The sequence below is a fragment of the Adiantum capillus-veneris genome, chromosome 5 (genome assembly GCF_014529385.1).
Source record: "Adiantum capillus-veneris isolate H3 chromosome 5, ASM1452938v2, whole genome shotgun sequence".
Lineage (NCBI taxonomy): Eukaryota > Viridiplantae > Streptophyta > Polypodiopsida > Polypodiales > Pteridaceae > Adiantum > Adiantum capillus-veneris.
In genome coordinates, this window is record NC_140935.1 from 46,400,558 (window position 1) to 46,426,520 (window position 25,963).

Below are 25,963 nucleotides of genomic sequence, written 5' to 3' on the forward strand. Positions count from 1 at the left end.
CACACACAGAGAGAGAGAGAGAGAGAGAGAGAGCCCATAGCTTTGTGATTTGGAGTCCCAGTGTTAGGAAAAAATGCGTCTCTCTTAATATCGTGTCGTTTTCGTCGGTTCAGAGCAAGGGGAAAAGGAGAAATTTTGAGAGTCATGCCTTTGTTGTGAGTGCGTATGTGTGGAAGGGGGCGATTGGGCCGTTGAGAGGGGTAGTCTGAAGAAATCAGTGATCTCCCTCTATGAGTGTCTTCTACTGTCTGGTCTCGTCAAGAGGCTCTCCCTATGTCTGTGCAGCTCCAATAAAAATAGCCCAACGGTATCTCTGATCTTGGTATCTCATTACTTTGGCCAGTGGTCCCAAACCTTCTCTGAATAGGCAGTGGAAGCAAGGGGTTTGAGGGTAATAGGAGCCATGTTGCCGCGGAAGGCGGCGCCGTTTTACTAGTAACCATAAGATAGGAAGCACGAAACCAACAAAAAGATAGTTTAAAGGGGCGCATATGCACCATTAAAGATAGGAAGATTTTAAAATACAATATCAAACTGGTCACGACTCGGACAAAAACTTCAATGTGAAATCTGCATGTCTACTAATACGATTAAAACATTCTAAGCCCAAAATTCACTCATAACCAAAAGTGTAGTTTAAGCTCATGTTAGTCAGCCACAAGAGTTAAAACTCATCAGCTCCATCATGCGTGGTCTGTCAATGTCTCCTTGCACTACCCTGATTTGGTAAGAATTGAAGAATTGCAAAACTTGGTTTTAGTAAACATTGAACAACCAACGTGAACCTCGACACTAAGCTTTTATAGAAGCCGATTGCACACTCCATTGTTGTAGGTTGTCCAATTTTTTTACTATTAGTTTATACATGCAGACACTAAGCTCTTATAGAAGCCGATTGCACATTGCATTGTTGTAAGTTGTTATATTTTTGTACTATTGGTTTATGCATGTAGCCAATAACTTGCAATAATAGGTCACTTTGCAAGGTCCAAATTGCATGTAGGGTCTTGCACAGCCATCACTGTAATGCCATTCCTGTTAAGTGAATACATGGACCTACAAACATCACCAATTTTAAGTGCTGACAAGAATTAATAGTGATTATGAGAATTGCTCAGTTCATAAAAACTAATTTACCATGACAGTTACACATATGCTCCCTGGTGCAAGAAGAGAAAGTTGGAGATAGAAGAACAAATGAACATACGTTTCCTAAGTCTAAAGCTTTGTCAACGTCGACTATGCCCTTGAAACTAGTGAGAGACCGGAGCTCCATAAGTTTGTTCAACACGTCTGCATTGGATGCTGTAGAAGAGAATTCCAAGTAGAGTGTCTTGGAGCTTCAATGTTTACTAGATTAGAAATTACAACATTGAAAACAAAAGTTCAAATAATTGGCTCTTGAAATCACACTCCCACTTTGTTTATTTTAGTTTGGCAAATTTTTCCATCACAACTGGCAATAGATTTAGAGAATCCATGGTACCTAAAAACATTGACTTGGCATGGGAGGAGATGGGATCTACGGTGGGATGATTGAGGGCTGTAGATCCCGGGCTTCCGTGGACAATGTAAACTCGAAAAAATTTAAACTCGGATACAATGTAAACTCGGGTTCCCGAGTTTACTTCGCCCCTCCCTCCCCCGCCCTTGGGATTGAACCCACAACCTAGGATTTAAGGGTCATGTGGCCTATCCACCACGTCCGCGCACGTCACTGTGAAATGTACACGTTTCCATGGAGTTTTGATGTGCAGAAGTATCGGGACGAGCAAAAGTAAACTCAGGTATTTTTGTAAACTCGGTTACAAAAATATCCGAATTTACTTTTACGACAAGATCTACGGTGTGCGCCTAATGTCGGGGCCCAAAAGTGATGGGAGCCTTTGATCCCATCTCCCATGCCCGTGTTAAATATAGCTCAGGCACACCCACCCACCAATAATAATCTGGGTCATCGTCTACTCCATTTCGTTTGGATTTCTTGTGTATTTCTGCGTGCAACGTATTCTGATCTCTCTCTCTCTCTCTCTCTCTCTCTCTCTCTCTATATATATATATATATATATATATGTCGGAAGCCCAATTGATGATCCAAAATGATGCACAGATTAACGATCATCACAGCCCATCTCACCTTAATGAGACAGATGACATTCCTCATGATATTTTTCTTTCCCACAGTGGAAAACAGAAAGGCTTTGCCAAGGATCTCTACGACGAGCTCACAGGGAATAGATTAAACACCTTCTTTGACATTACGGACCACAGCCTACCGCCAGGCGAGCACTTTCCCACTCACATCTTCAAGGCAGCAAAGAGCTGTCAGGTCGCTTTGGTCATCCTATCAGAGGAGTTTGTGTGCTCGAATTGGCCCATGGTCGAGCTGTGTACTTTCATCGACGAGGGCATCAAGGTAATGCCCCTATTCTTCAAGCTCTCCCCTGCAGATATCAAGTGTGAGGAGAATCTGACGAGCTGGCGCAAGGCATGGAGGGTCCTTACAGCTAAGCAAGCTGGTGGCAAGCACCCCATCAACCTCTCCACTTGGGAGGAAGCTTTGGCAAGACTGAGCTCTCAAAATGGCCTGCTCTTTGACCCAGAATCCCAGGGAGAGCTGGCCTACATCAGCGAAATCGTGTCGAAAGTCTCCACAATAGTCCGTCCTTTTTTCCGATTCAGCACAAACAACATAGCTGGCAAAGATCGTCTCTGTCAGGTGGGAAGTTGACTAGTTAATCCCTCTTTTTAATCCATGTTACAAGTACCTCAACAGATTATCCCCTTGTAACTAATCAAGGGCTTCTCTTTACCCACTGGTGTGCATCCTCACAAGTTGATAGATGCTTGTTCATCAGTTGCATGATGTTCCTTTAGCTTGAAATCTGGTAAATTCAAACACTTCTTGTACCATCATATTTTATATGCAAACAACATGACATGCAGTGCTGTGTTCTTGTAGGTCATTGTCGATGAATTTGATAGGATGGCATGTCATCATAGCAGCAGTGTAAAGATCCCGGGTCTTGAATTCGCCTCTAATGTCACTAGTGTTTTGGGTTTGTATGGGCTTCCAAGAAGTGGTAAGTCCACATTGTGCAAATGTTTGGTTGACCAGTTCCGGCCCACGTTCGGCAGCTCCAAGACACTCTACTTGGAATTCTCTTCTACAGCATCCAATGCAGACGTGTTGAACAAACTTATGGAGCTCCGGTCTCTCACTAGTTTCAAGGGCAGAGTCGACGTTGACAAAGCTTTAGACTTAGGAAACGTATGTTCATTTGTTCTTCTATCTCCAACTTTCTCTTCTTGCACCAGGGAGCATATGTGTAACTGTCATGGTAAATTAGTTTTTATGAACTGAGCAATTCTCATAATCACTATTAATTCTTGTCAGCACTTAAAATTGGTGATGTTTGTAGGTCCATGTATTCACTTACCAGGAATGGCATTACAGTGATGGCTGTGCAAGACCCTACATGCAATTTGGACCTTGCGAAGTGACCTATTATTGCAAGTTATTGGCTACATGCATAAACCAATAGTACAAAAATATAACAACTTACAACAATGCAATGTGCAATCGGCTTCTATAAGAGCTTAGTGTCTGCACGTATAAACTAATAGTAAAAAAATTGGACAACCTACAACAATGGAGTGTGCAATCGGCTTCTATTAAAGCTTAGTGTCGAGGTTCACGTTGGTTGTTCAATGTTTACTAAAACCAAGTTTTGCAATTCTTCAATTCTTACCAAATCAGGGTAGTGCAAGGAGACATTGACAGACCACGCATGATGGAGCTGATGAGTTTTAACTCTTGTGGCTGACTAACATGAGCTTAAACTACACTTTTGGTTATGAGTGAATTTTGGGCTTAGAATGTTTTAATCGTATTAGTAGACATGCAGATTTCACATTGAAGTTTTTGTCCGAGTCGTGACCAGTTTGATATTGTATTTTAAAATCTTCCTATCTTTAATGGTGCATATGCGCCCCTTTTAACTATCTTTTTGTTGGTTTCATGCTTCCTATCTTATGGTTACTAGTAAAACGGCGTCGCCTTCGGCGGCAGCATGGCTCCTATTACCCTCAAACCCCTTGCTTCCATTGACTATTCAGAGAAGGTTTGGGACCACTTGCCAAAGTAATGAGATACCAAGATCAGAGATATCGTTGGGCTATTTTTATTGGAGCTGCACAAACATAGGGAGAGCCTCTTGACGAGACCAGACAGTAGGAGACACTCACAGAGGGAGATCACTGATTTCTTCAGACTACCCCTCTCAACGGCCCAATCGCCCCCTTCCACACATACGCACTCACAACAAAGGCATGACTCTCAAAATTTCTCCTTTTCCCCTTGCTCTGAACCGACGAAAACGACACGATATTAAGAGAGACGCATTTTTTCCTAACACTGGGACTCCAAATCACAAAGCTATGGGCTCTCTCTCTCTCTCTCTCTCTCTCTCTCTCTCTCTCTCTCTCTCTATGCAATGCCGGCTTTTTTTTAATTGAAAACGGCACGAAATTAAGTTGAGACGCATTTTTCACGAACACTGCTCTCTCTCTCTCTCTCTCTCTCTCTCTCTCTCTCTCTCTCTCTCTCTCTGTCTCTCTCTCTCCTATGGTCATGCAGTCTCCCGTCTCTCTTACTCCAGGCCGACGTCCAGATTGCTTGCACACGCTAAGGCTCGCTCTCTCTCTCTCTCTCTCTCTCTCTCTCTCTCTCTCTCTCTCTCTCTCTCTCTCTCTCTCTCTCTCTCTCTCTCTCTCTCTCTCTCTCTCTCTCTCTCTCTCTCTCTCTCTGTGCACGTGTGCACTGTCTCATGCTTGCTACCAGCCGCTCTGCACTGTCCACCTGTGCCGCTAGGGTCCAACAGACAATGACCGGATCAATCTTCTGCTGACACATAGCCGAGGGAGGGGACCGAAGTCCCTTCCTCTATTATTACCAAATTATCCCTCTAATTTGTGGAAATTCCCAAAATACCTTTGTATCTATTTTGGTAGTCGAGATCCCAAAAAATAATGAAGTAATTCATCTCCAAAGCGTACATAACCAACACTCAAATTATATCTTAAGCTCTTGTATTGATAAACAATCAGTTGCTTATGAAAAGCTACAATTTTTTAAATCTTTGGAGGTATTCATGTCACAACCAGGGGTATTTTGGAAAATTTGAAGGGCATTTTGGGAATTAAAGACAATGAAATTTCAGGGGTATTTTGGGAATTTGCACAAATTAGAGGTCATAGTACGCAGCGCTGTCAGAGGTGGCATTTCAATAATTCTCCCTTATTATAGGGCCTTCTCCCGCAGCAATAGTAAAGCTTCCGGCTAACGCAGCAGCCAAGGCACCTCTCTCTAGACTCGGGCCTCGACATTCTCTCTCTCTCTCTCTCTCTCTCTCTCTCTCTCTCTCTCTCTCTCTCTCTCTCCCGTGAGTCCAGCTAGGCAATCTTTTTCCTTGTTGTGGGACGAAGTCCAGGCACTCTCTCTCTCTCTCTCTCTCTCTCTCTCTCTCTCTCTCTCTCTCTCTCTCACACACACACACACACACACACACACACACTCTCACTCACTGTTTCGCTCAGAGTACACTGCCTGAAGGCGCCGGAATGCAGAGCTTTGGACACGTGTCCGGGAGAGGGGGCCAGGATCCCTTCCCCCATTATAATTGTATAGATTTTTAGTGCTAGACTGCATTACGGCCGAGTCTGCCTTGCATTTCCGAAGCGATGAGTCAGCTCGCAAAGCCTCAATAGGTGCATGCTCATGTCTGTGCATGTGGGAGCATATGTTCTTATCTGGTACTACTCCCACTACTGTGCATTGATTGGGGATGTAGTATCTGGTCATTTCTATGCATGCTGGAGTGGATGGCTATATAGTCTTTTGGTTGACTATCATGAGCTTATAACTACTTTTCTTTATGAGTAAATTGGGATTTTTCTTAAATTCATTGATGCATTTATAGTGAGGCTTAAAAAATTTCTAGAAATGATTTATCTATAAGGCGATGCTTGTTTCTTCTTTAGTAGTGCAAGGTCCTTTTGCCAAAGCAATTTAATTTCTTTTTTGCTTTAAAGTCAAAACTCGGGTCTAAGCCCACAAATTGGTATGCTACAGGTGGAGGATCTCCTTAAAGAGTGTCGCTTGCCCAGTTGCAAAGTGTTCTTGGTTTTGGATAACATATCTGATAAATCATGGGAAGCACTGAGCAGTACAAAGGATTCTCCAGGTGGGTTTAGGTTGTGGTAGCAAGATAATCCTTGTGGCCCACACTTTGGAGATCTTACGCCTAATTCTTAATCCACTCAAACGTGTGCTTCATTGGGCTTGTGATACTATGGACATGCCAAGCATCAATGAAACGGAAGCTACTGAAATTATCCTGCGATCTGCAACAGGCAGCTATGAAGTCTCTGGTAAGTACACCTCTAGAGAAGTGGAAACTGCCGAGCGCATTGTGCAGATGTGTGGACGAGTGTGGCTACCCTTGGTCATGAAGGCAGTGGGTGTTAAGCTGCTTAAATATGAGAGGGGAGATCTGGAAGGATGGGAAAGTGATCTAAATTCCTTCTGGACAAGTGTCAAGACATATGAACAGAGTGCTGTGATTGAAGAGTTACTTGGGGAGAATTTCCAGGCATTGCCGGATGAGCATATTCTCCAGCTCTTATTTTTGGATGTAGCTCTGTTTATATTGCCTATGGGCAAGAGAAGTATTGACACAGTGAGTGATGCTTTAAGTATGATGCACCGGTGCAGTACATCAGAAATAAAGATGAGGGTATGTTTATGGTGTTTGTCCATTTTGTGCTCTTCAATGGGAAATGATGAGTTTCGAAGCTGATTGTGCTGTTTGTTGAACTGTCCCATGTCGATACAAGATTTAGTTAGGCATGGTTTCATGACGCTTTCTGGAGATGATAGAGTTGGGGTTCATGATGTGTATCTGAAGTTTGCGAAGGGTCTTCAAGAATATGGGCCCTCCAAATACATCACCTCTGCAATAGGTTGCTGGTGCTGGGAAGAACGCCAAATTGACGACGCCGAAAGCAGTTTGCTCCTGAAAGGGGATCAAAGTTTGGCAGATAAGGGTAGGCTTACAAGGACCTTGGTCTTGAAGGGGGGAGAACGGTGTGGGAGAGTGGATCTGCAGAGCTTCTCAGGCTTGAAAGCTGTGGTTTTGAAAGACTGCCGGTCGTTGGTCGTGCTTGGATTGGCAGCCTTGAGCTCGCTTCTAATCTTAGAAATTAGGAACTGTGCTAGTTTTGAGCGACTAGAGTGCAAGGATAGCGACCATTCGTCTTTACACAATGTCAGAAGATTTTGCGTCAAAAAGGCAGAATATTAGCTGAGCAAGTCATGGGAGCTGCAGGTGCCGCATCTTTTGCAACCCATCGTTAGACAGGGCGATTGGCTCTTCTATAAGACAACCTCCTTTGTGAAGAGAGCCATTGGCTCCTTGATAAGACAGCCTCGATCTTTGGAAGTGGGGCTCATAGCAAGCCAAATGAGAAGCCTACAGGTTCCTGAGGACTAAGTTGCACGGGCATGGGAGGTGGGATCTACGGTCGGGGGATTGTGGGTCGTAGATCTCAGTGGCGACGCCGAAAGTAATGTAGGGTATCTTAGTTTAATTTTTAATAAAAAGTAAACTACGATACCCTAGATTATTTTCGGTTGTCGCCCTTGTGCATACATGTTATAAGTAAATTAGGGTCTCCATGTTTCACAACGCGTGCATGGCGTAGTGGTTAGGGTGTGCGTCTCTTATGGGTGAGGTCATGGGTTCAAAATCCATGTGGATACCCTAGTTTACTTTCAAAACCCGAGTATCCTAGTTTACTTTTTACAAAAGTAATCTAGGGTACCCGCATTCCAGATCTACGGCCCACAATCCCTCGGCCGTAGATCCCACCCTTCCATGCCCGTGCCACTTAGTCCTGAGGCTGCAGGTTCTCCACTTGCAGAACACGGGCATTACGAGGCTGGAGTGTGTTGGGGATCTATGGCCTCAACTTCGAGATCTAACGGTTATTGAACCCCACCTGGAAGCGTTCAATTTGGGTTGCCTTCCAAAACTCGAACAATTCCTTTTCAGGGATGTTGTCAGAACGAGAGAGCGTTATTTTGTCCTAGGGACGTATAATCATCTGGAAAAATATTTGACTTGGCCAGACACATCATGTGAAATATGGAGACGCAAGGAAAGGAATGGGAGGTATTCATTGGAAGGGAAAGACTTCATGGTTGGATGCCCACAGTTGAAACAAATGGCAGTGCAGTCCTCCTTTTTCAAGCAAGGACAATTGGGCTTTTTGTCTGCCAACGTTGTAAGTTTGCAGCTACATTACTTGCACACGGCTACAGAGCTTCCAGATCTTTCCTCATCGGCGCGCATGCTACAACACCTTGATGTCCTATGGTGTGAGAGGCTAGAGAGAGTGAATCTGAAAACTGGGTTTGGAAGCCTGACAACCCTCAAGCTGTGCCTCTGCCACAATATGGTGGAAATAATTGGGCCAGGGTCTCTTCCTAGCCTCCGTGTCTTGCGTGTTGTTGACTGCAGGAAGGTGCAGAGCTTGAAAGGCTTTGAGAATTCAGAAATGCTGGAGGAACTCTCACTTTATGGGTTGAGAGAGTTGAGGGAGATTTCATGCTTCAGCCCTCTGAGGGAGTTGCGTAGATTTAGTTTGGTAGGCTGTCCCAAATTGACGACCTCAGTAGGCAAGGCTCATTTGTGTGACATGGGGAAGCTCAGAAAGGGTTGGGTTACTATATATGGAGATTGTTGTTTCAATCTTTCAAAATGTAAGGATCTTAACGAACTTGTCGTGTATTGTGAGAATGGGGTGAATGGCACAGATTATACCCAGGGAGAATTCAAGCTTGAGGGCTTGGACAAGCTTGAAAATTGTGAGCTTAGCATAGAAGGCGTGGAAGCAGAAGGTGATGAGAGAGTTAATGCAGACGCGTTAGTGACGCGTGGGTTTACATCAATTCTAAGAGTCAGTCATGGGGGCTTTAGCTTGGACCTGTCATCAATGGTAACATTTAGTCCTCCTCGTATTAGGCTGCGGCTATATGGTGTTGGACGTAGCTTTGTGCACTTAATAACGAGCCTTAAATTGACGTGTTGTGATGTCCTGGACAACACGGAGGGTATCGAAGTTCTGGTCACACTTCGAGAGTGCCACTTCAAGAATCTTTGCAATTTGAGAAGCTTGCGAGGGCTAGAATCTCTCATTCAACTTTATGAGTTAACCGTTGAGAAGTGCCCAGTGTTGGAAGAGGTGCCTTCCCTGCATGCCCCGGTAGGTATGGAAGTACTTTACATCAGAGATTGTCCAAAGCTCAAAGCGGTAGAGGGCTGTGACTCCATGACAAAGTTGTGCTCCGCTGATTTCAGGGGATGTGAAAGCATGGAAAGGTTACCACTCCATAGCAACTCGGAGAAATTATGTCGTATAAATTTTGATGGCTGCGGATTGATAAGAAGCAATGTGGAGAGTATGGCAGCATGGGCAATGGAGGAGTCGGCACCTCCATGTCTTCGTAGGGAGGCGCTGCGTGCCCTAGTGGAGCAGTACTACCTGGAGGAGGATGCCTGTAGTGCTGCTGCTGCACACGACGTTAAGGTCGGCTGCTGAATCTCTTCTCTTAAACATATTTACGTACATATTGTAGGTGATCTAAAGTAAGCTCGTGATTTGTAGGAGGGGAGAGAGAAAAAGGAGCGGGTGGCGGAGGTGGTGTGGTGGTGCATGGTAAGGTGGATGCCTTGCACTGACGACGATTGCCTTGATTTTTCCAATCTCGAGCAATCCTGGGTGTGTTCTTTTACTTCAAACGAATCCTGGCAGGCAAGTTATCGCAAGTTATCCTGGCGTTTATTTCAGGAATTTTGGAATCTATACCTTGAATCTCTTGTTGAGGATTTACCATTCCTAAGGGAGGCGGTGCGGGAGTTGGGGCAGAGGTTGGGGGGCATAAAAAAGGAGCAGCTTCTTCTCCAACAACAACAGTCCCATCTTCATCTTCATATGATGCACTTCCTTGATGACCCCCATGTTGCCAAGTACAAAGAGGCACACGTGGCCCCTGCTGATTGGTATGCTGATTGGTATAACAGACAAAAGAGGCCCTTAGTGATGGTCTTTGGACTAACTCTCTCTAAGGAATCTTACAAAGGAATCTAGATGTTGTTTTATCAAATTGTATGGTATGGTTGGCAACATGTTATAGGTGTTGCAAATTACTTAGCCTCTTCAAAGAGGAATGTTATCTTAGGAGCCAAAAACAACCTCATTATTGTAAACTTTTATCTTTGTAGATGCTAGATCAAAGTAGATGCTTCTTTGTTTTGATGCAGTTGCAAGAATTTCAAGAGCCCGTGATTTGAATTTTTTTTTATCATTCTTCTCAATTTACTTGGGCTACCATGTCAAAGGAGTTAAATTTACCAAACCATATTAAACAAAGTAGGAGTATGATTTCAAGAGCCAATTGCTTGAACTTTTGTTTTTTATCTTGTAATTTACTACTCTAATATGTCAAAAGCGAATTTGATGGAAACTATATCAAAATTAGTAAAATTAAGTTTAGTGAAGCACACTTTCATAGAGGGCTTTTGTTTCATTAGGGATTGACCACATTGCTTCTTATCAAATCGCACCAAGCATAAATGTAGAACAACATGCCTTCCTTGCGTGCCCTTGCTTTGATATATGTGAAAGCATGGAAGGTTTCATTCCATTCAATTATTTTAGACCCCTTAGCAACTTGGAAAAATGAAAGAAATTTTTTTGGGCTGTAAATTCTATTACAAGCAAATTGGTGGGTATGGTATCACTATCAATAGGTTTCAAGAATCCATGGAGGGTATAGTATCACTATTAATAGGTTTCAAGAATCCATGGTACCTAAAAACATTGATTAAGTACAATTTAACCAGTTGCTCCACGGACCCGTTCGAAATACATCTCCAAAGCCTTAAACGTCTTCTCAATTTCTCTATGACCTACAAAAGGTGGAGCATGAATCTCTACAAGGACCAAAGGCTCAGGGTGGTTCGGACATCCTTGATCTTGTTACTACATGCTTTGGCATTATGGGCAAAACTTTTTTGCACATTGGCCAATACAAAAGAGAGATAGGCTTGCATGGCAAGAGAAATGGTTATGGAAGCCCAAATGAAGTCTAAAGGCGGGTCATGGCTCAACCTAAGCATTCATAATAGACTTTCCCCCCCTTGGGTGTAAGCAAATAAACATTGGGTTGAAATTGCTAGGTCTCTTAACAACAAAGGCTTTGACATCTTAAATTCTTTTTGGGATTATCAGAAAGGGGATCGGCAATCACTGGAGCATACAAAGTTGCATCGCAAGCTCTCACTTCAAAAGGAAATCCTCATTGGTAGACTTTTGGGAAAAGTCTCAAACGTAACCCTTCCCTCCTGCTCCACACCATTGGATTGGAAAGCTTGGAAGTGGCCTGGGGAAAGGCATTTTAGTTCACCCAAGACTAGAACAACCTATGAGAAGCTTCACTTTTTATAAAATTGGGTTGAACACCTCAATTGGATCTAGTCCAAAAAATGGTCAACGAGCAAATGAAGCCAACGTGGTGGGAAACATTTGGAAAGCCAAATGTGAGGAGAGGGACAAAATTCTCCTCTAGAAAGTGCTCTTTGGAGTCATGCCAACCGGGGACAAGGCAAAAGCGAGAGGCTTAGGCGAGGGCACCTATGTTAGATGTAAGCATCCGAATGAGACCCTAATGCAACTATTTTGGGATGTTCAGTAATCAAAGGTTTCACGTGCAAAGTCTGCAAGTGGGTGTACACAAAGCTAGACATTCCTGTCTTTAGGTGCGACCTTGCAATGGGCTCTAGGCACATCGAAAAGGAGGATCTCTTGAGTGACATTTGTATAGTAAGAGCTTTGTTTTTTAGAGAAGTCTGGTAGTCCAAAAATGCGTTTCTCTTTTAGAAGAAGTATGAGCCTCTAGACTCAAATCTGGTTTTGGAAACTGGCTCGTGGCAAATTCTTAAGAGAAGAAATTAGCCATGCAAGGAAGAGTAGTTGATGAGGGGAGACCCTTGTATTTGATGAACCATGAGCAAAGAATATGCCAAGGATAATTGTATTTTTTTGTGGTTAATACAAATCAAGCTCATCATAGTGTTTTTTTTAAAAAAGAAAAAAATCATTGTAAATGCTAGATGAAAGTAGATGTAATCAATAAATGTGCTTTGTTTCGATGCAATTGCAAGAATTTCAAGAGCCAATGATTTGATCTTTTATTTTCAATCTAATCAATTACATGGCTACCATGCCAAAAGAGTTGTGATGGAAAAATTTGCCAAACTAAAATAAACAAAGTGGGAGTGTGATTTCAAGAGCCAATTATTTGAACTTTTGTTTTCAATGTTGTAATTTCTAATCTAGTATGTCAAAGGAGGTTTGAAGGAGAATTTAATCAAAATTAATAAAATTCAGTTTAGTCAAGCACACTTTCACATAGGGATTGTTTTCTTTTTATAAAATTGCACCAAGCATGAATGCCAAAAGACATCCCTTCCATGCATAACCTGTTCTTGTATTTAGATATTGTCCAAAGCTCAACATCGTGGAAATCCATGCCTTCATGACAAAGTTGCGGTCTGATCACTTTGATATATGTGAAAGTATGGAAGGTTTCCATTCAACAATTTCAGACCCCTTAGTAACTTGGGAAAATGCAAGAAGGATATAAGGTTTTTTGGATGGGTATAGTATCACTGGCAATAGATTTAGAGAATCCATGGTACCTACAAACATTGACTTGGTACAATTTAGCCATTGCTACACTGATATTTTTTCTCTTGACTTGGATGCAACGGAATCTGTTTACAATTATCTAGATGCCAACAATGCTTGAAGTAGTCCGATTGGAAGCTCTAAGATGCCAACAATGCTTGAAGTAGTCCGATCGGAAGTTCTAAGATAAAGTCCATGGAAAAACTATTCCAAGGCTTTGTAGGAATAAGAACTGGGTGAAGTAAACCAAGCAATCTATCCCTATCATACCTCACTCTCTGAAAAACAATGCAGCTTCGAACACAAGCTTCTATATTGTTTCTTAAAGAAGGCCAATAAAAATAAATCTCCAAAGCTTGAATCGTCTAGTTCTCAATTCCTGTATGACCTGCAAAAGGTTATGCATGAGTCCTTTTTCCTCAAAATCTTGATTACACAAAGCTTTTCCTATTGCATTAAAAAGTCATCCTTTAAGGAATAGCACTCAAAAGTTTGGCTATGTAAAGAGCATCATAGGTCTCAACAAAATAATCATCAATATAATATTGATCTTGCATCTCATCCAACTCATGCGGAAAAGCAACACAGACAACCACCACATGTGGTCACCTAGACAAAACATCTACAACCACATTCTTATTGCCGACAACATGCACAATTTGAAAATGAAACTTGTACAAAAGTTATCCCAAGGCAATGCTTCTTTGAAATCTTGGCCAAAGTCAAGAAATATGGCAATGATTAATGATTTGTTTGTACAGTGAAACAACCCCAAGAAGATAATGCTGTCATGATTGCAAAGCAAGATTTGCAACGAATCACAACAAAGGACTCCTTCTCACAGATTTGAATATGCTTCTCTTGCCCTCGCAAAATCATGCTCTCACATGCCACAACATGCCCATCCTGCATAAGGTTTCCATTTAGCAATTTCAGATCCCTTAGCAACTTGGAAAAATGAAAGGATATAAGGTTTTTTGGCTATAAATTTGATTACAAGCAACATGGAGGGTATGGTATCATTGTCAATAGATTTTGAGAATCCATGATACCCAAAAACATTGACTTAGTACAATTCAGCCATTTGTTTTGCTGATATTTTCTTTCTGACTCGAATGAAATGTGAGTATCTACTGAATCTATTGACAATTATCTAGATGCAACAATTACGTAGATGCCATCAATCTTGGAAGTAGTTCTCGAAAGCTCAAAGATAAAGTCCATGGCAATACTGTGCCAAGGCTTTGTAGGAATCGGAAGCGGGAGAAGTAAACCAGGCAACCTTCCACCACGATCATACTTCACTCTCTCTAGCAAACAATGCAACTTTGAACACAAGCTTCTGTATCCTTCCTCAAAGAAGGCCAATAAAAATACATCTCCAAAGCTTGATTCATCTTTTGAATTCCTCTATGATCTACAACATAAAGAGCATGATCCTCTGTAAGGACCTTTTTTCCCAAAAGCTTGGTGACACAAAGCTTTCCCTATCGCATCAAAAGGTCATTCTTTAAGGAATAGTACTCAAAGTTTGGCTTTGTAAAGAGCATCATAGGGGTCAACAAAATCATAATCAATAGAATATTGATCTTGCATCTCATCCAACACATGCAAAAAAGCAACAAAGACAACCTTTTCTGGATATAAATTAGATTACAAGAGAGGCCATAGCCTACTACCCGACGAGCATTTTCCCACTTGCATCATTAAGGCAACAAAGAACAGTAAGGTTGCGTTGGTCATCCTAGGTATGTAGGCAAAGAGACTTGTCCTCTCTCTCTCTCTCTCTCTCTCTCTCTCTCTCTCTCTCTCTCTCTCTCTCTCTCTCCCCCCCCCCCCCCCCCCCCCCCCCCCCCCCCTCCTGCTTCCGTTGGAAGATGGAGGATGTGTAGCCTTATGGGTGAGATTTATGGGTTAGATAGGCAAGGGGAAACTTTCATGTGCGTCTTGCTTGTAGGGAAGGGTTGTAGCTTTGTGGGAGCATGTGAACAAGGTGTGTCATGCAGACCCACACGCAGGAGCCAGGAAGGTTCAAATGTGTTTGGCAAAGGAAATTATAAGTACAACACTTCTTTGCAAACAACACCAACGAAGGAATTTTAGGCAAGCAACAGCTATTTGCAATCGCTGAGGAGTTGGAGCAATTGGTGCAAGATAATTGTTATGAGCATTTCCTAGATTCTTATTTTGATCCAAAATTCTATGCTAAATTATTTTTTCTCTGAACACTTTGAACGTTGTTAGGTTTTGAAGATCAGTATCTATTTTACGAAGAGGGGTTGACAAAGAATCTTTCGGCATTGATGCGCTCCTAAAGCTAAAGCGAGATTGCACATATGACTTTTTCCATGGAAGCCAGTTTCCTAGTCAAGGTACGGAGGGGGAGAAATGTTATGTCTTCAAAATTTCCACAATTGGTCCAGCATCCGGTGTGGACCTGGTGAACTGAATGAGACAAGATCGGGATGGCGATCTTCGACATGCGTGGATCTAGTTTGATCACACCAAACGTGTTAATGAATGGGTGACTATGGCCTGTCATGTCTATGATCCAAGGTACATGTCGCACCTTAACAGCTTTGTGGGTTGCCTTTGACTCTCTCTAAAATAATTTGTTTGCAGCATGCAGGACTTTTTGACTATTGCAACTTGTGAAATGAAACAGGAAGACATGGAAATGCAATGTTTGTTTTGGGAGTGCCTCAATGATGTACTAATATCATGTGGGTGTGACAGAGCTAATTTCTTTGGCTTCATGGCGGATGAAGCTCAAGCAAATTTGAATGCAGTTCGAATTGTTTTCAATGGTGGTGACAAGACCAATACAATAGCGGTCGAGAGCGTTCTAGCTTGTCTTTTCCATTGGAAGCAAAGCTTGAATCAACACACAATGAAGTATGGTGGCGCAAGCTTCTCAAAACACACACACACACACACAAATAAATGTGTGAGAAGTGGAGGCAAGCACCAACCAAAGAGGCTGCAGCAGTAGAGGCTCGTTTGATATGCCAATGAGGGTGTAACGGTCATTGCATAGACCGTAACATTCCATACATGGATTCATGGCTTAGTTGGTGGGAAATTCGTATTGTACATTGGGGTGGCATTATGACGTGTGTAGAAAGTAGCTATGATAGACCAAACCACGCAAAAACCTTGCGGAGAGCAAGCATGGTAGCTGGCTAGCATGGGAGGGTTTTCGTAAACGCATTTCATTATATGATGCATGTACAACCAACCTTGCAAATTCCATCTTACAGAGCACAAAAGCCATTTCATACAGCCATAGAAAACACATTGGGAAGGTTCCATCAATACAAAAGCTTACGGAACGCCATGAAAAATGTCCCAGCCAAGTGATAAGAGCAGTGAATGAGGCTACTGAGGGAACTCCAATGTATAAACAACCAACTCCATTGAAAGGAGATAAGCAGACATCAAGGCAAAAATCAAGCCAAATGAGGTTATCAATGTGGAAGATGATGCATCGCATAGGCCTGAGTACAACTCGGTCACCAAAGATCACAAGAAGTGTGTAAGATCAACTTTGCAGAAGAAGGGATATCACAAACCACTAAATGAAGTATAGGTTTGGGTGGGCAGTATGTAGTTGATCGCAAGGTCAATGAGGCAATGTGGGCCATACGCCGAACTCCACAAGGTAGTAGAGTCACATGTAGAAGCACACCAAGAGGAGGACGAAGGTGTGGATGCAGTATTGCAGGTTCTAGCCTTGGTACACCGGCCCCATCTTTTGAAAGATATCAAAAGCATCCCAATGGTGTGGTGCTTCAATGGTTTTGGTTTTGTCCGGATCATGTCTTGCATTGCCATATAGTAGACCAGAACATTGAGCCGTAGCCTCAACATCCACCACACACTTGGCCAGTGCATGTGGGCACCAACCTATCTGAGGATGAGGTGCAAATATTGCACAAAGGGGGGTATCAAGTGGAGCTCAGGAAAGAAGGAATATCTAATGTAACGCCAGTTTTTCCTGCAAAAATTATGACCAACTCTCCTTTAAATCAAAAGATACATCCACTCCTGAAGGAAGTGCACGAGCCATAGTGCAAGATGGTGTGCGTGTACGGTATCGGACTTCCATTTTGGAGAACGCTGCTCGCAAGATCAGTTTAGCACTAGCGCTGAGAGTCAAGGTCGTAGAAGAGATATGTGCAGCAGATGGTGTTAATGAGGTCTTCAAAGTAGAGACCAAAAGTTAAGATGGTCATGTCGGGCTATACAAAGTTTGTATTTGCAACCAACCATCGTGCACATGTCCAGACTTCATGGAATGGGTGTCAAAGCAAAAACCATATCTTGCATTTAAACATTTGTAATTTATATATCTGCATGTGCTAGGGTTAAGCCAAAATGAGAACATGTTTATCCATCAACCAATTCTGGCAGATGCTGATATCTTCAAGGCATTGAGCCGAAGCCGGACCTATCCAGGCATGGATGCATAGCATTTGTCGTTTCTCACTTTTTGTTTGTATGCTTCACAAAATGGACAACTCTACCAGTTTCTAATTTTATCTTATGATGGCCAGATTTTGGTACATTGATTTGCAAATTTTTTTCAAATTTGGGAAATGGTTGTTTATTTGTGTCAAATCGTGAATAAGTAATATAATATTTGCACGATGGCTATAAAGTACCATTGCTTGAATTATTTTTGTGAAAGCATCCAGTAGCTTCTGTAGACACCTCTGTTAATTTTCACAATGTCCGACGATCTTGAGAATAAAATCAAGTCTGCGTGGGATGCCATGGAAGGCATTCCCAATGGAGAGGTTTTGTATGAAGCTGACTGATTTAGGGAGTCTCTAAAGGCAAAAGTCAATGTGTATTGCCTCTATCATTGCGGCACGGAACTCAATATGCGGACCTTACTCAGCTTGAACGAGAAGGGACAATTCGCTTTCTCTTGCTGGAAGAAGATTGGGCTCATCACAGAGGAGGATGAGGAGGAAACGACGCAACAGCTAGGAACGTGGTGAATCTTCTTTGCCACTCGAAAGCAGCACATCTACTCCTAAAACTGGGCCTTCCAGAAGATGAACGCTTCTTGCCTATGTAATGCAAGTGCAATAAAATGTAATTTTCTATTATTAATGGATGTTCTTGTTTTAAGTACCCTTGTCTCTGTTGTTTTTGAAACAATTTGTTTAGCTCTCATATCTTTGTCTATGTCTCAACCTCCCTAATACCTCTCTCTCTCTCTCTCTCTCTCTCTCTCTCTCTCTCTCTCTCTCTCTCTCTCTCTCTCTCTCTCTCTCTCTCTCTCTCTCTCTCTCTCAGAGATAGAGATATGAAAAAGACGAAAGAGTTGACCAGGAGGAAGAGAGAATCTTTTTAGGAATCTGCTCACGTGATTCCTAAAAAGCGCTCACCAAAAATTGCTCGCCTAGAAATATCCCCCATTGGTTGGAAATGTCATGCACGTTGGTCAGCCATCAGGTAGAGTGATCTTTTGGAAGAGGTATAAGTCTCACTGCCCTCTTCTATGATCGGCACAAGGGGATCTAACCCTGCTTGATTAACACTCTCCTCAATAGATACACGACTGACTTGGTCACCGCCTACTCTCGCCTCTCTCGTTATTAACTTGCCTGATCTCAAATTCATGAATAACTAAGGAGAAACTTAACCCTGGACCTGATACCTGGCAGTTTTACTGGTCGTCGGTCCTTTCATCACCTTGCTCCTTGTTCTCTAAACATCTGTTATCAAAATTCACAAAACTTTTTCCCCTTAGCTCTGTGAGAGTGCTTTTTGCAACAGTAAGCCAAGTCTAGGCAGTCATTTTGCACAAATTTTCAAAATCTGCAAAAATTAGGTCAAAATTTTTGCAAAAGGTGTCAAAAAATTTCAAACAAACATAACTTGTGATTCTAGTGTCCGTTTTCCAAAAGCAAGGCACCGTTGGATTGCTCTTGATGAGTCCTATATAAAACTCAAAAGACAATCGAGTTTTCGGCCAACTGTCACCAACCACACCAACCGCATTAGGTGACACCTGTCTCTATTTTCAACTTAGCCAATTTCTTTTGACTCCCCTTGGTCTTTAGAGTCTTGTGGCACCTGTTTCCACTTGATTTGACTCTTTTTAACATGTTTGGTAATTCTAACCCTGAAAAGTGCTTTTGGGATGATTTTCTGACCCTTCCACCACTCAAAGTCAAAAAGTGCAGGTGGATTTAGGATCCTTAGGCTGCTAGGAAACTTTTGCCACCACTAGGGTCTCAATCTGATGACTTTGGCACCTACCATGGTAGGTGACACCTGTTGATTTTTCAGCTTTTAGCACTTCCTTGTGGTCCCTTAGCCTCTGTAGACTCCTTTTAAGGTGTGCTCAACCTGTTTAGATCAGTTTTGATCTATGAACAAGCCAAAAACACTTGATGCATACCTAAAACTTGGGTTTTCACTTAAATTTGGGCCTTTTCTTTGGGTAAGTGCAGGTGGATAGCACTCCAGGTACCTTAATGCAAGTTGTGGGAATGGTCAGATGTCCAGAAATGAACAAGTGTCACCAATTGCAGTAGGTGACACCTGCCAAAAAACTGACTCTTGTTGGTCTCTGATGTTTCCCCATCCCTTTGGCTACCTATTGGCACCCTGCAATTCAAGTTTGGACACTCCCTTTTCACACCAAACAAAGCTTTATGACTTTCCTTGTCAAAAAACCACAATCAATGACCTATCTCCAAAATTACAACTCCAAATGCAACCAAAATCTTCAGATGATCTTTCCTACTGGATATGCAAGTGCACAAATCAACATTTTTGAATCGCATCACAAAATCTCAAGTTTTGAGCACTTAGCAGCGTTTTTGGGTCGCTTTATGGTATCCCAGAATCGTGATATGATATCAAGGCGACTTTTGCACTCACAAAAAACACCAAAACAAGACCTAAACCAAAACCTACTCCTACTCCTAAGCTAACGTTAAAAGGGGAATGGATATATGGACAAGTATCAAGTTGAAACGCAAAAATTGCTAACGACTTCCGCTTCAAAAACGATCTGAACTCCAGGCGCGGACTTGATGCCAATGCACCAAAACCTAGAGTATGCTTACCTATATGGTAACGTAAGAAGAGCACTCGACTCCTCGATCTACGTGAGAGCTCGGTAAGCCTCACCGACTCTCCTACCTAAGGTATGGAAAAATTTGAGTTGAAATGTAACACATGAGCACAATTTGAAGTCGGTCTCTTTGTGACTCTCTCCACTAGCATAGTCCTACATCCTCAGCAACGATGCCAATGTTGGCGGATCTCCGCGATCGAACGAAGTAGCGGTATAGCAAGCTCGACCAACATAAAATATATCAATACGAGGGCCTAGCTGACCCGACTAGGGCACGAAGGCATTGAATGCAATGCCCTGTACAACAATGCACTGAAAAAAGAGTGTAACTTGGCAATGTGCTTATATCCTGATGCAAAGATAGGCAGTCTCTAGTGCGGTTAGTCTGGGTCTCAGATGGTTATTGGGGCATCATACGAAGCCCAATCATCATGAAACTTGAAAGGGAGGGTCTCTAGACTATAGAGAACACCCCTAGACAAGCCAATCCAAAAATGCCCAAATCATGCTAGTGGCAAAGTGGATTCGGTGACGCCCCCTACCTAAGCAAAAACAAACGATTGTGGGCTCTATTGGCTTAGCCTTGGACCTACTATCACAAGTCTATGACTGGTTTCTATGGAAACCCCCTGCATAAAGCACAACGAACAAAAACAGACACGAGGTGACCTAAAGCTAAAACCACTCATTGCGTCGTGTACACACATGTAAACTTGACATGCTATCACGTAGCCAAATATGAATAGAAACAACACCTTGAATCTTGCAGCAAACAGATACAGTACCAACTGTAGTGACCACGTGAAGAAACTGATACTTGTCAGCCAAGCTTCAATGTATTCCAAGTTCAAAAGATTCTTACAAAAACTGGGCTTTTGGCTTATACAGTAAATTTTGGAAAGTGTCAGAATTGAACAAAATTTGGTGGGTGGTTATGATATGTATCCCTAAGGTCGTCTATATAATTTCCATCTTAAAATGAAGCATAGATTACAAATGCAGTGAACCAAAAAATTCCGCGGGCTTACTCAATTTTAAGTACAACCCCGACTTTAGGCGCAAAAAAAGGTATATAGACAAAAAGTGGATGTTTTTAGGGTAGGGAGGACTTTTGCATCTGCATTCTGTCAACTCTCTCTCTCTCTCTCTCTCTCTCTCTCTCTCTCTCTCTCTCTCTCTCTCTCTCTCTCTCTCTCTCTCTCTCTCTCTCTCTCTCTCTCACACACACACACACACACACACACACTCACTCACTCACTCTCTCGTGCACAAGCTGCACACAATTTTTGCACACGGCAATGGAGATATCAGTTTTAGAGTGCTTCCCATCATTTGATGCCTACAAGCCAACAGTTGTACATGCAATGGATACTACTCAAAGCATGATCATTCCAACCACTTCATCTTTCACAAACCATGCTTAGATGAGAGATTATTGGGCTGCAAAGAAGCATGAACAAAGAAGTAAGGAAAGGGATCCCAACAACATTGAGAGAGCTCCAACATGCAAGTCAAGGAAGAATGTTTGCTCACCAGTGGCCCGTTGTTGGTGCAAACACAAGCCTCTTTGGGCTAGCAACACTATTAGGTGTCCATCGTAGGAACATTGCAGTGACAACTTCTCGGCTACACATGAAAGATGAGGGTGAAGTGTTACCATTGTCTACCTGTCAGAGATCACTTTGGTGCAAGACCCATGTAAGCTCTAAAACAAGGGATATAGTACATTCCTTAAACATCTGATTCATTTCTAGATGACTCTCAAGTACATCGCACCATTTTTTGTTAATGTTGCCTCTTACGTGGGTTATGTATAGAGTTAATAGGTTTGAATTTGGTATTATGCAACCATGTACATAGTTTAAGGGGAACAATTCTACCTCTTACGGCAATATGCTTTGAGGCCAAGGAAGGTAGTAATCATTTCGAAGCTTTACAGAGGTCTAGAGATTGTTTGTTACATACCATACCAAATTGATACTTCAAAACAAACTTCAACTCACAATGCTAGAAGTTTCTCACTTGGGTACTTGTCAAAAGCTAGAACCAAATGATGAGGAACTTTGGTACTTCATCTAATGACCCTCCAAAACTTAGAGTTGTATAGTACCCAGAGCATCAACATTGGTATTTTTGAATGGCTTGGTTACTATTTTCATTGTACTAAGTCTCTTGGACTGGTATTAACATGTTTCTTTGTAGTATTCTTTGTTACTTGGTACTTTACAATGCTATATATGGGTAGTATTTGCATAGTACCAAGTCATTGAGACTTTGGAACTTTGGTACTTCATCAAATGATTCTTCAAAACTTACAGCTGAGCAGCACCCAAAGCACCAATCTTGATACTTTAGAGTACCTAGAGTTGCAAACCTGGGACTTTACAATGTTGTGGGTAGTATTTGCACATTATAAAGTTGTTGATACTTCGGTACTTTGGTACTTTATCCAATGACCTTACGAAACTTAAAGCTAATCAGTACCCAAAGCACTCATTTTGGTACTTTAAAATGGCTTGGGTACTATTTTCACAATACCAAGTCTTTGATGCTGATACTGTGCTGAGTTCTCTGCTAGTTAAATTCTGAGTACCGAATTTTATACTTTATTATAAACTTTTGGGTCTAGTTATTTTAACTTTTGAAGCTTGCATCTTTGTGTAATCTTCAAGGACTCTAACCTACATTGTTTTCATATCTCAGGTGGAACTATACAAGAGATTCAAACAAATGCACCCCACAATTGAGCTATCTCTTATGTCTTTTGAGGCCTTGAAGCCATTTTTTTTTCAGAATCTAAAAGAACAGTAAACTTGTTGCTATGTGTATCATGTGTAGATGCTATTGATCAAGGAGGCTTTCAATCACATGCGGCAAATAAGTTTGGGCATCATGGAAAAGCTCATACCTGCACATGTTCTGTGTGTTCTAGCAATAATGATACAACTCAGTGCTCTACAAACTAGGTAGTATGGCAACACACAAGTAGTTTGTGGGAATCCATCTTGTGTTGAAAGCCAGTTAACAATGAGTTGCACGCAAAAAATTGCTTGGTCGAGGAATGTTCTCAATCTAGCGTAACCATGTTGCCCTTCTACCCAAATGAGATTTTCAATGATAGCAAGGAGGTGTTTGTCAAGGTGTTCATGGAGGTCGGCATTGGACATGTGGCTACTGATGGAAGCAAAAAGAAAATAAAGGACTTGGTTCTACAAAGAATATTAGGTGCTTTTTTCCATGGCCTTTTTACAAAGCATCTAAAACATTTCATCAAGCACTTTTTCATCTTTTTGGTGGCAAGCACAACAGTTTAAAGAAAGTATGCTTAACAATGTTGTTGTACCAATAATTGACCTCGCAAAAATTATTCATTCAAAGTACAAAATGAAATACAATCGATGCATTGGTGGTCAATACAAGTAACAATCCTTGTGCATATCACATATATGTTAGAAATATGGGAGGTGCCACAGAGAAGATACTACATTTCTACATATCTGATGATAAGCAGCATGATATTTTGTTTGTGCAGCATTTCTTTATGCTTAATGATAGATGGTTGAAAGATCAAGGTCACCGTTTGATAAATAATTGGGTGTGGCCAGATGGTGTAGCATCACAATTCAAGGCATGGCGACTGTTGGAGCACACTGAACTGAATTTGTTATGCCCCACTATTTTTATTATTCTCATGAAGGTACCATCAAATTGTTACGCTTTCACATGATGTGAAACTTCTCCTCATCGGGGCATGGAAAAGGGGAGCAGGATGGGCCTGGTGCTATCATCAAGAGAACATTAATGCATGAGGAGTTGAAACCAAATGGGGCACCAATCAAGGGTTCGGCTAATGTTGTTAATTTTTGAAGGAAAAATTTGGAGACACGGCTCAAACACATAGATCCAACACACAATTAGTGTTTGGTTGGTTTCAAAGGATGAAGTGCAACGGGTCAAAAAGAAGGTCTCTACTTTAAAATTTGTACAATGGAGCTTCCATGAGTTACAATCATCCTACAATGAGAAGATCAATACCAAAGTTGTTCCTTACCAATACCAGCAACAAAGATAAAGACAAAATGACCACAGAAGCATACTCTAAGAAAAATTATTGAATGCACATGAGTGGATTTTCATTTTCACAACAAGAGAAATACATAGCAGACTGCACTAAAAAAAAAAAATCTTTGTTCCACAAATCATCGGTTAGCAAGGGGTCAAAGCGATAATCATATCCCTCTTGCTAAACAAAATAATCAGCAAAGAGAGGGCTAACATTATCTTCTACATCAAAGAGGGGGTGTTGACGGCTATATGCTATTGTGTAGAGAGCAGAAATCAAGCCCACTAGCTGGGGCTTGACCAAGTCTATGAGGTACGAGGGGTAGTAGGGATCAAGGTAAGAAGGCTCACACAACCAAATGGCCAGACATCTCATAGTCATTTCTAAGAGACTTATATCTACAATCATCTATAAGTATGGTAGTACTGGCATTATACGACAAGTGTTCTGTCCACACTAATCTCAACAGCTTCAAGAAAATAGTCTTATCACCAACATTCGCTGGCACACTTAGGACATCAAGGATGTTGGGTAGCCACATCTCACAATCTTCTTAGCTAAACACATCTCTAAGATTTTGAAAAAATTAAGCAAAATTAATGACAATACATATTGGTAATCAGCATGAGGTAAGAAGAGGGTCAGACGTATATCTTTGACCACTCCTTTCCTATGATAGAATGGCAAGAATGTTTCTAGAATGTGTGATGGTTGAAAGCAAGGTTTGGTGGTACAAAAAGTATTGTCCTTGACACAACATAGGCTTGTGGTTCAAGTGTGTAAAAAAAGGACCTTTCAAGTTTTAATTCGAATTAGGGAAGGGGCCATATATTTCTTTTTTTTCAAGACGTTTTTAACTTTTGAAACATGCCACTCCTAAGAAGAAGTGGGGGGTGAGGGTGGGACCAAGGGTTATGGTTAGGAGCTTTGACGCCAAAAACTCTCTTTTTCTCTCTCTAACTCACTCTCTCTCTCTCTCTCTCTCTCTCTCTCTCACACACACACACACACACACACACACACACACACACACAATTTGGCATATTGCACCTTGCCCGCAACTCCATACCCACAAATTTGTTGTGTGGTCTCTCTCTTTCTCTCTCTCTCTCTTGCTATTTGCCAATGGATAGTAGTGCAGGAGATTACTGCTCGATTCATCCACAACTCTTTTGATGAGCTATTCACACACACACACACACACACACACAATTTGGCATATTGCACCTTGCCCGCAACTCCATACCCACAAAGTTGTTGTGTGGTCTCTCTCTCTCTCTTGCTATTTGCCAATGGATAGTAGTGCAGGAGATTACTGCTCGATTCATCCACAACTCTTTTGATGAGCTAGAATCTTGTCAAATAATTAGCCTAATTGTTCCTTTTAGGCACAACGGAAATTAGAGTAGAGAATAGAGAGAGTGCGGGGTTGCAATCTTCACATAAGAGGTAGAGAGAGTCACACATAGAAAAATAAAGAAAATGATAACAAATTCCAAGGTGACAACACTTGAGGACCGGATTTCATTTGGAGTCGGCCTCCCTCCAAAGAGACTTTTCATTAATCTTTCTCCCATGAAGAGAGAGATCTTTACATGCACGTTTTGTACTTCACCAGAGCTTCGGTATCATGGATATGGAAAATTGTTACCATATACATGTTGTAGTGATGTGTGTGAACACACTAGGACCGCCGGGGCATTTTTCCCCTCTTTAGGAGTTTTTTTCCCCCGTGCATTGTATATACGTCCATCACTCTAGGGCTATCTATCTTTCCATTGCACACTAAGTAATACACTCTCTATTGTGTGCCTTGAGCTTCCTTCGTCTTCTCCAAGCTGTGTGTGTTTCTCTTCAACCCTAATTCCAACAATTGGTATCAGAGCAGGTTGCGTCCTCCCGGCTTAGTCGCCAACTGCTCCAGCACACGCCTGCTCACTTTCTCCGATTTCAGTGGGCTTTGGCGAGCATTCGCAGGTTGACAA

The 25,963-nt window shown here is 41.9% G+C and overlaps 4 protein-coding genes and 1 pseudogene across 4 annotated transcripts; all 5 read left to right on the top strand.

Annotated features, from left to right (window-relative positions):
• The first annotated feature begins 2,089 nt into the window (after window positions 1-2,089).
• LOC147457244 (toll/interleukin-1 receptor-like protein) lies at window positions 2,090-2,986 on the top strand. Its single transcript, XM_086513292.1, has one exon. The coding sequence runs from the start codon at window positions 2,090-2,092 to the stop codon at window positions 2,729-2,731; it is 642 nt and encodes a 213-aa protein (XP_086369418.1). The 3' UTR covers window positions 2,732-2,986.
• LOC147457245 (uncharacterized) lies at window positions 2,987-6,860 on the top strand. The gene is given in 3 exon segments (XM_086513293.1): window positions 2,987-3,271; window positions 6,134-6,217; window positions 6,219-6,860. Coding segments are annotated over 3 exon segments (1,011 nt in total).
• Window positions 6,861-6,884: 24 nt separating this feature from the next.
• On the top strand, window positions 6,885-8,162 carry LOC147457246 (uncharacterized; annotated as a pseudogene).
• A 97-nt stretch (window positions 8,163-8,259) lies between these two features.
• On the top strand, window positions 8,260-9,272 carry LOC147457247 (uncharacterized). The gene is made up of 2 exons (XM_086513294.1): window positions 8,260-9,109; window positions 9,217-9,272. Exons 1-2 carry the CDS (start codon window positions 8,260-8,262, stop codon window positions 9,270-9,272), a joined length of 906 nt encoding a protein of 301 aa, XP_086369420.1.
• On the top strand, window positions 9,246-10,372 carry LOC147457248 (uncharacterized). Its single transcript, XM_086513555.1, has 2 exons — window positions 9,246-9,651; window positions 9,730-10,372. Exons 1-2 carry the CDS (start codon window positions 9,334-9,336, stop codon window positions 10,210-10,212), a joined length of 801 nt encoding a protein of 266 aa, XP_086369681.1. The 5' UTR covers window positions 9,246-9,333; the 3' UTR covers window positions 10,213-10,372.
• Window positions 10,373-25,963: the final 15,591 nt, after the last annotated feature.

Bases quoted from the DNA above. Each gene is read 5' to 3' on its own strand.
- LOC147457248 (XM_086513555.1), top strand. From the start codon at position 9,334: ATGGAAGTACTTTACATCAGAGATTGTCCAAAGCTCAAAGCGGTAGAG. The intron at 9,652-9,729 runs GTCGGCTGCTGA...CGTGATTTGTAG, and splicing joins CTGCTGCACACGACGTTAAG to GAGGGGAGAGAGAAAAAGGA.
- LOC147457247 (XM_086513294.1), top strand. From the start codon at position 8,260: ATGGTTGGATGCCCACAGTTGAAACAAATGGCAGTGCAGTCCTCCTTT. The intron at 9,110-9,216 runs GTAGCTTTGTGC...TGCCACTTCAAG, and splicing joins GCGGCTATATGGTGTTGGAC to AATCTTTGCAATTTGAGAAG.
- LOC147457244 (XM_086513292.1), top strand. From the start codon at position 2,090: ATGATCCAAAATGATGCACAGATTAACGATCATCACAGCCCATCTCAC.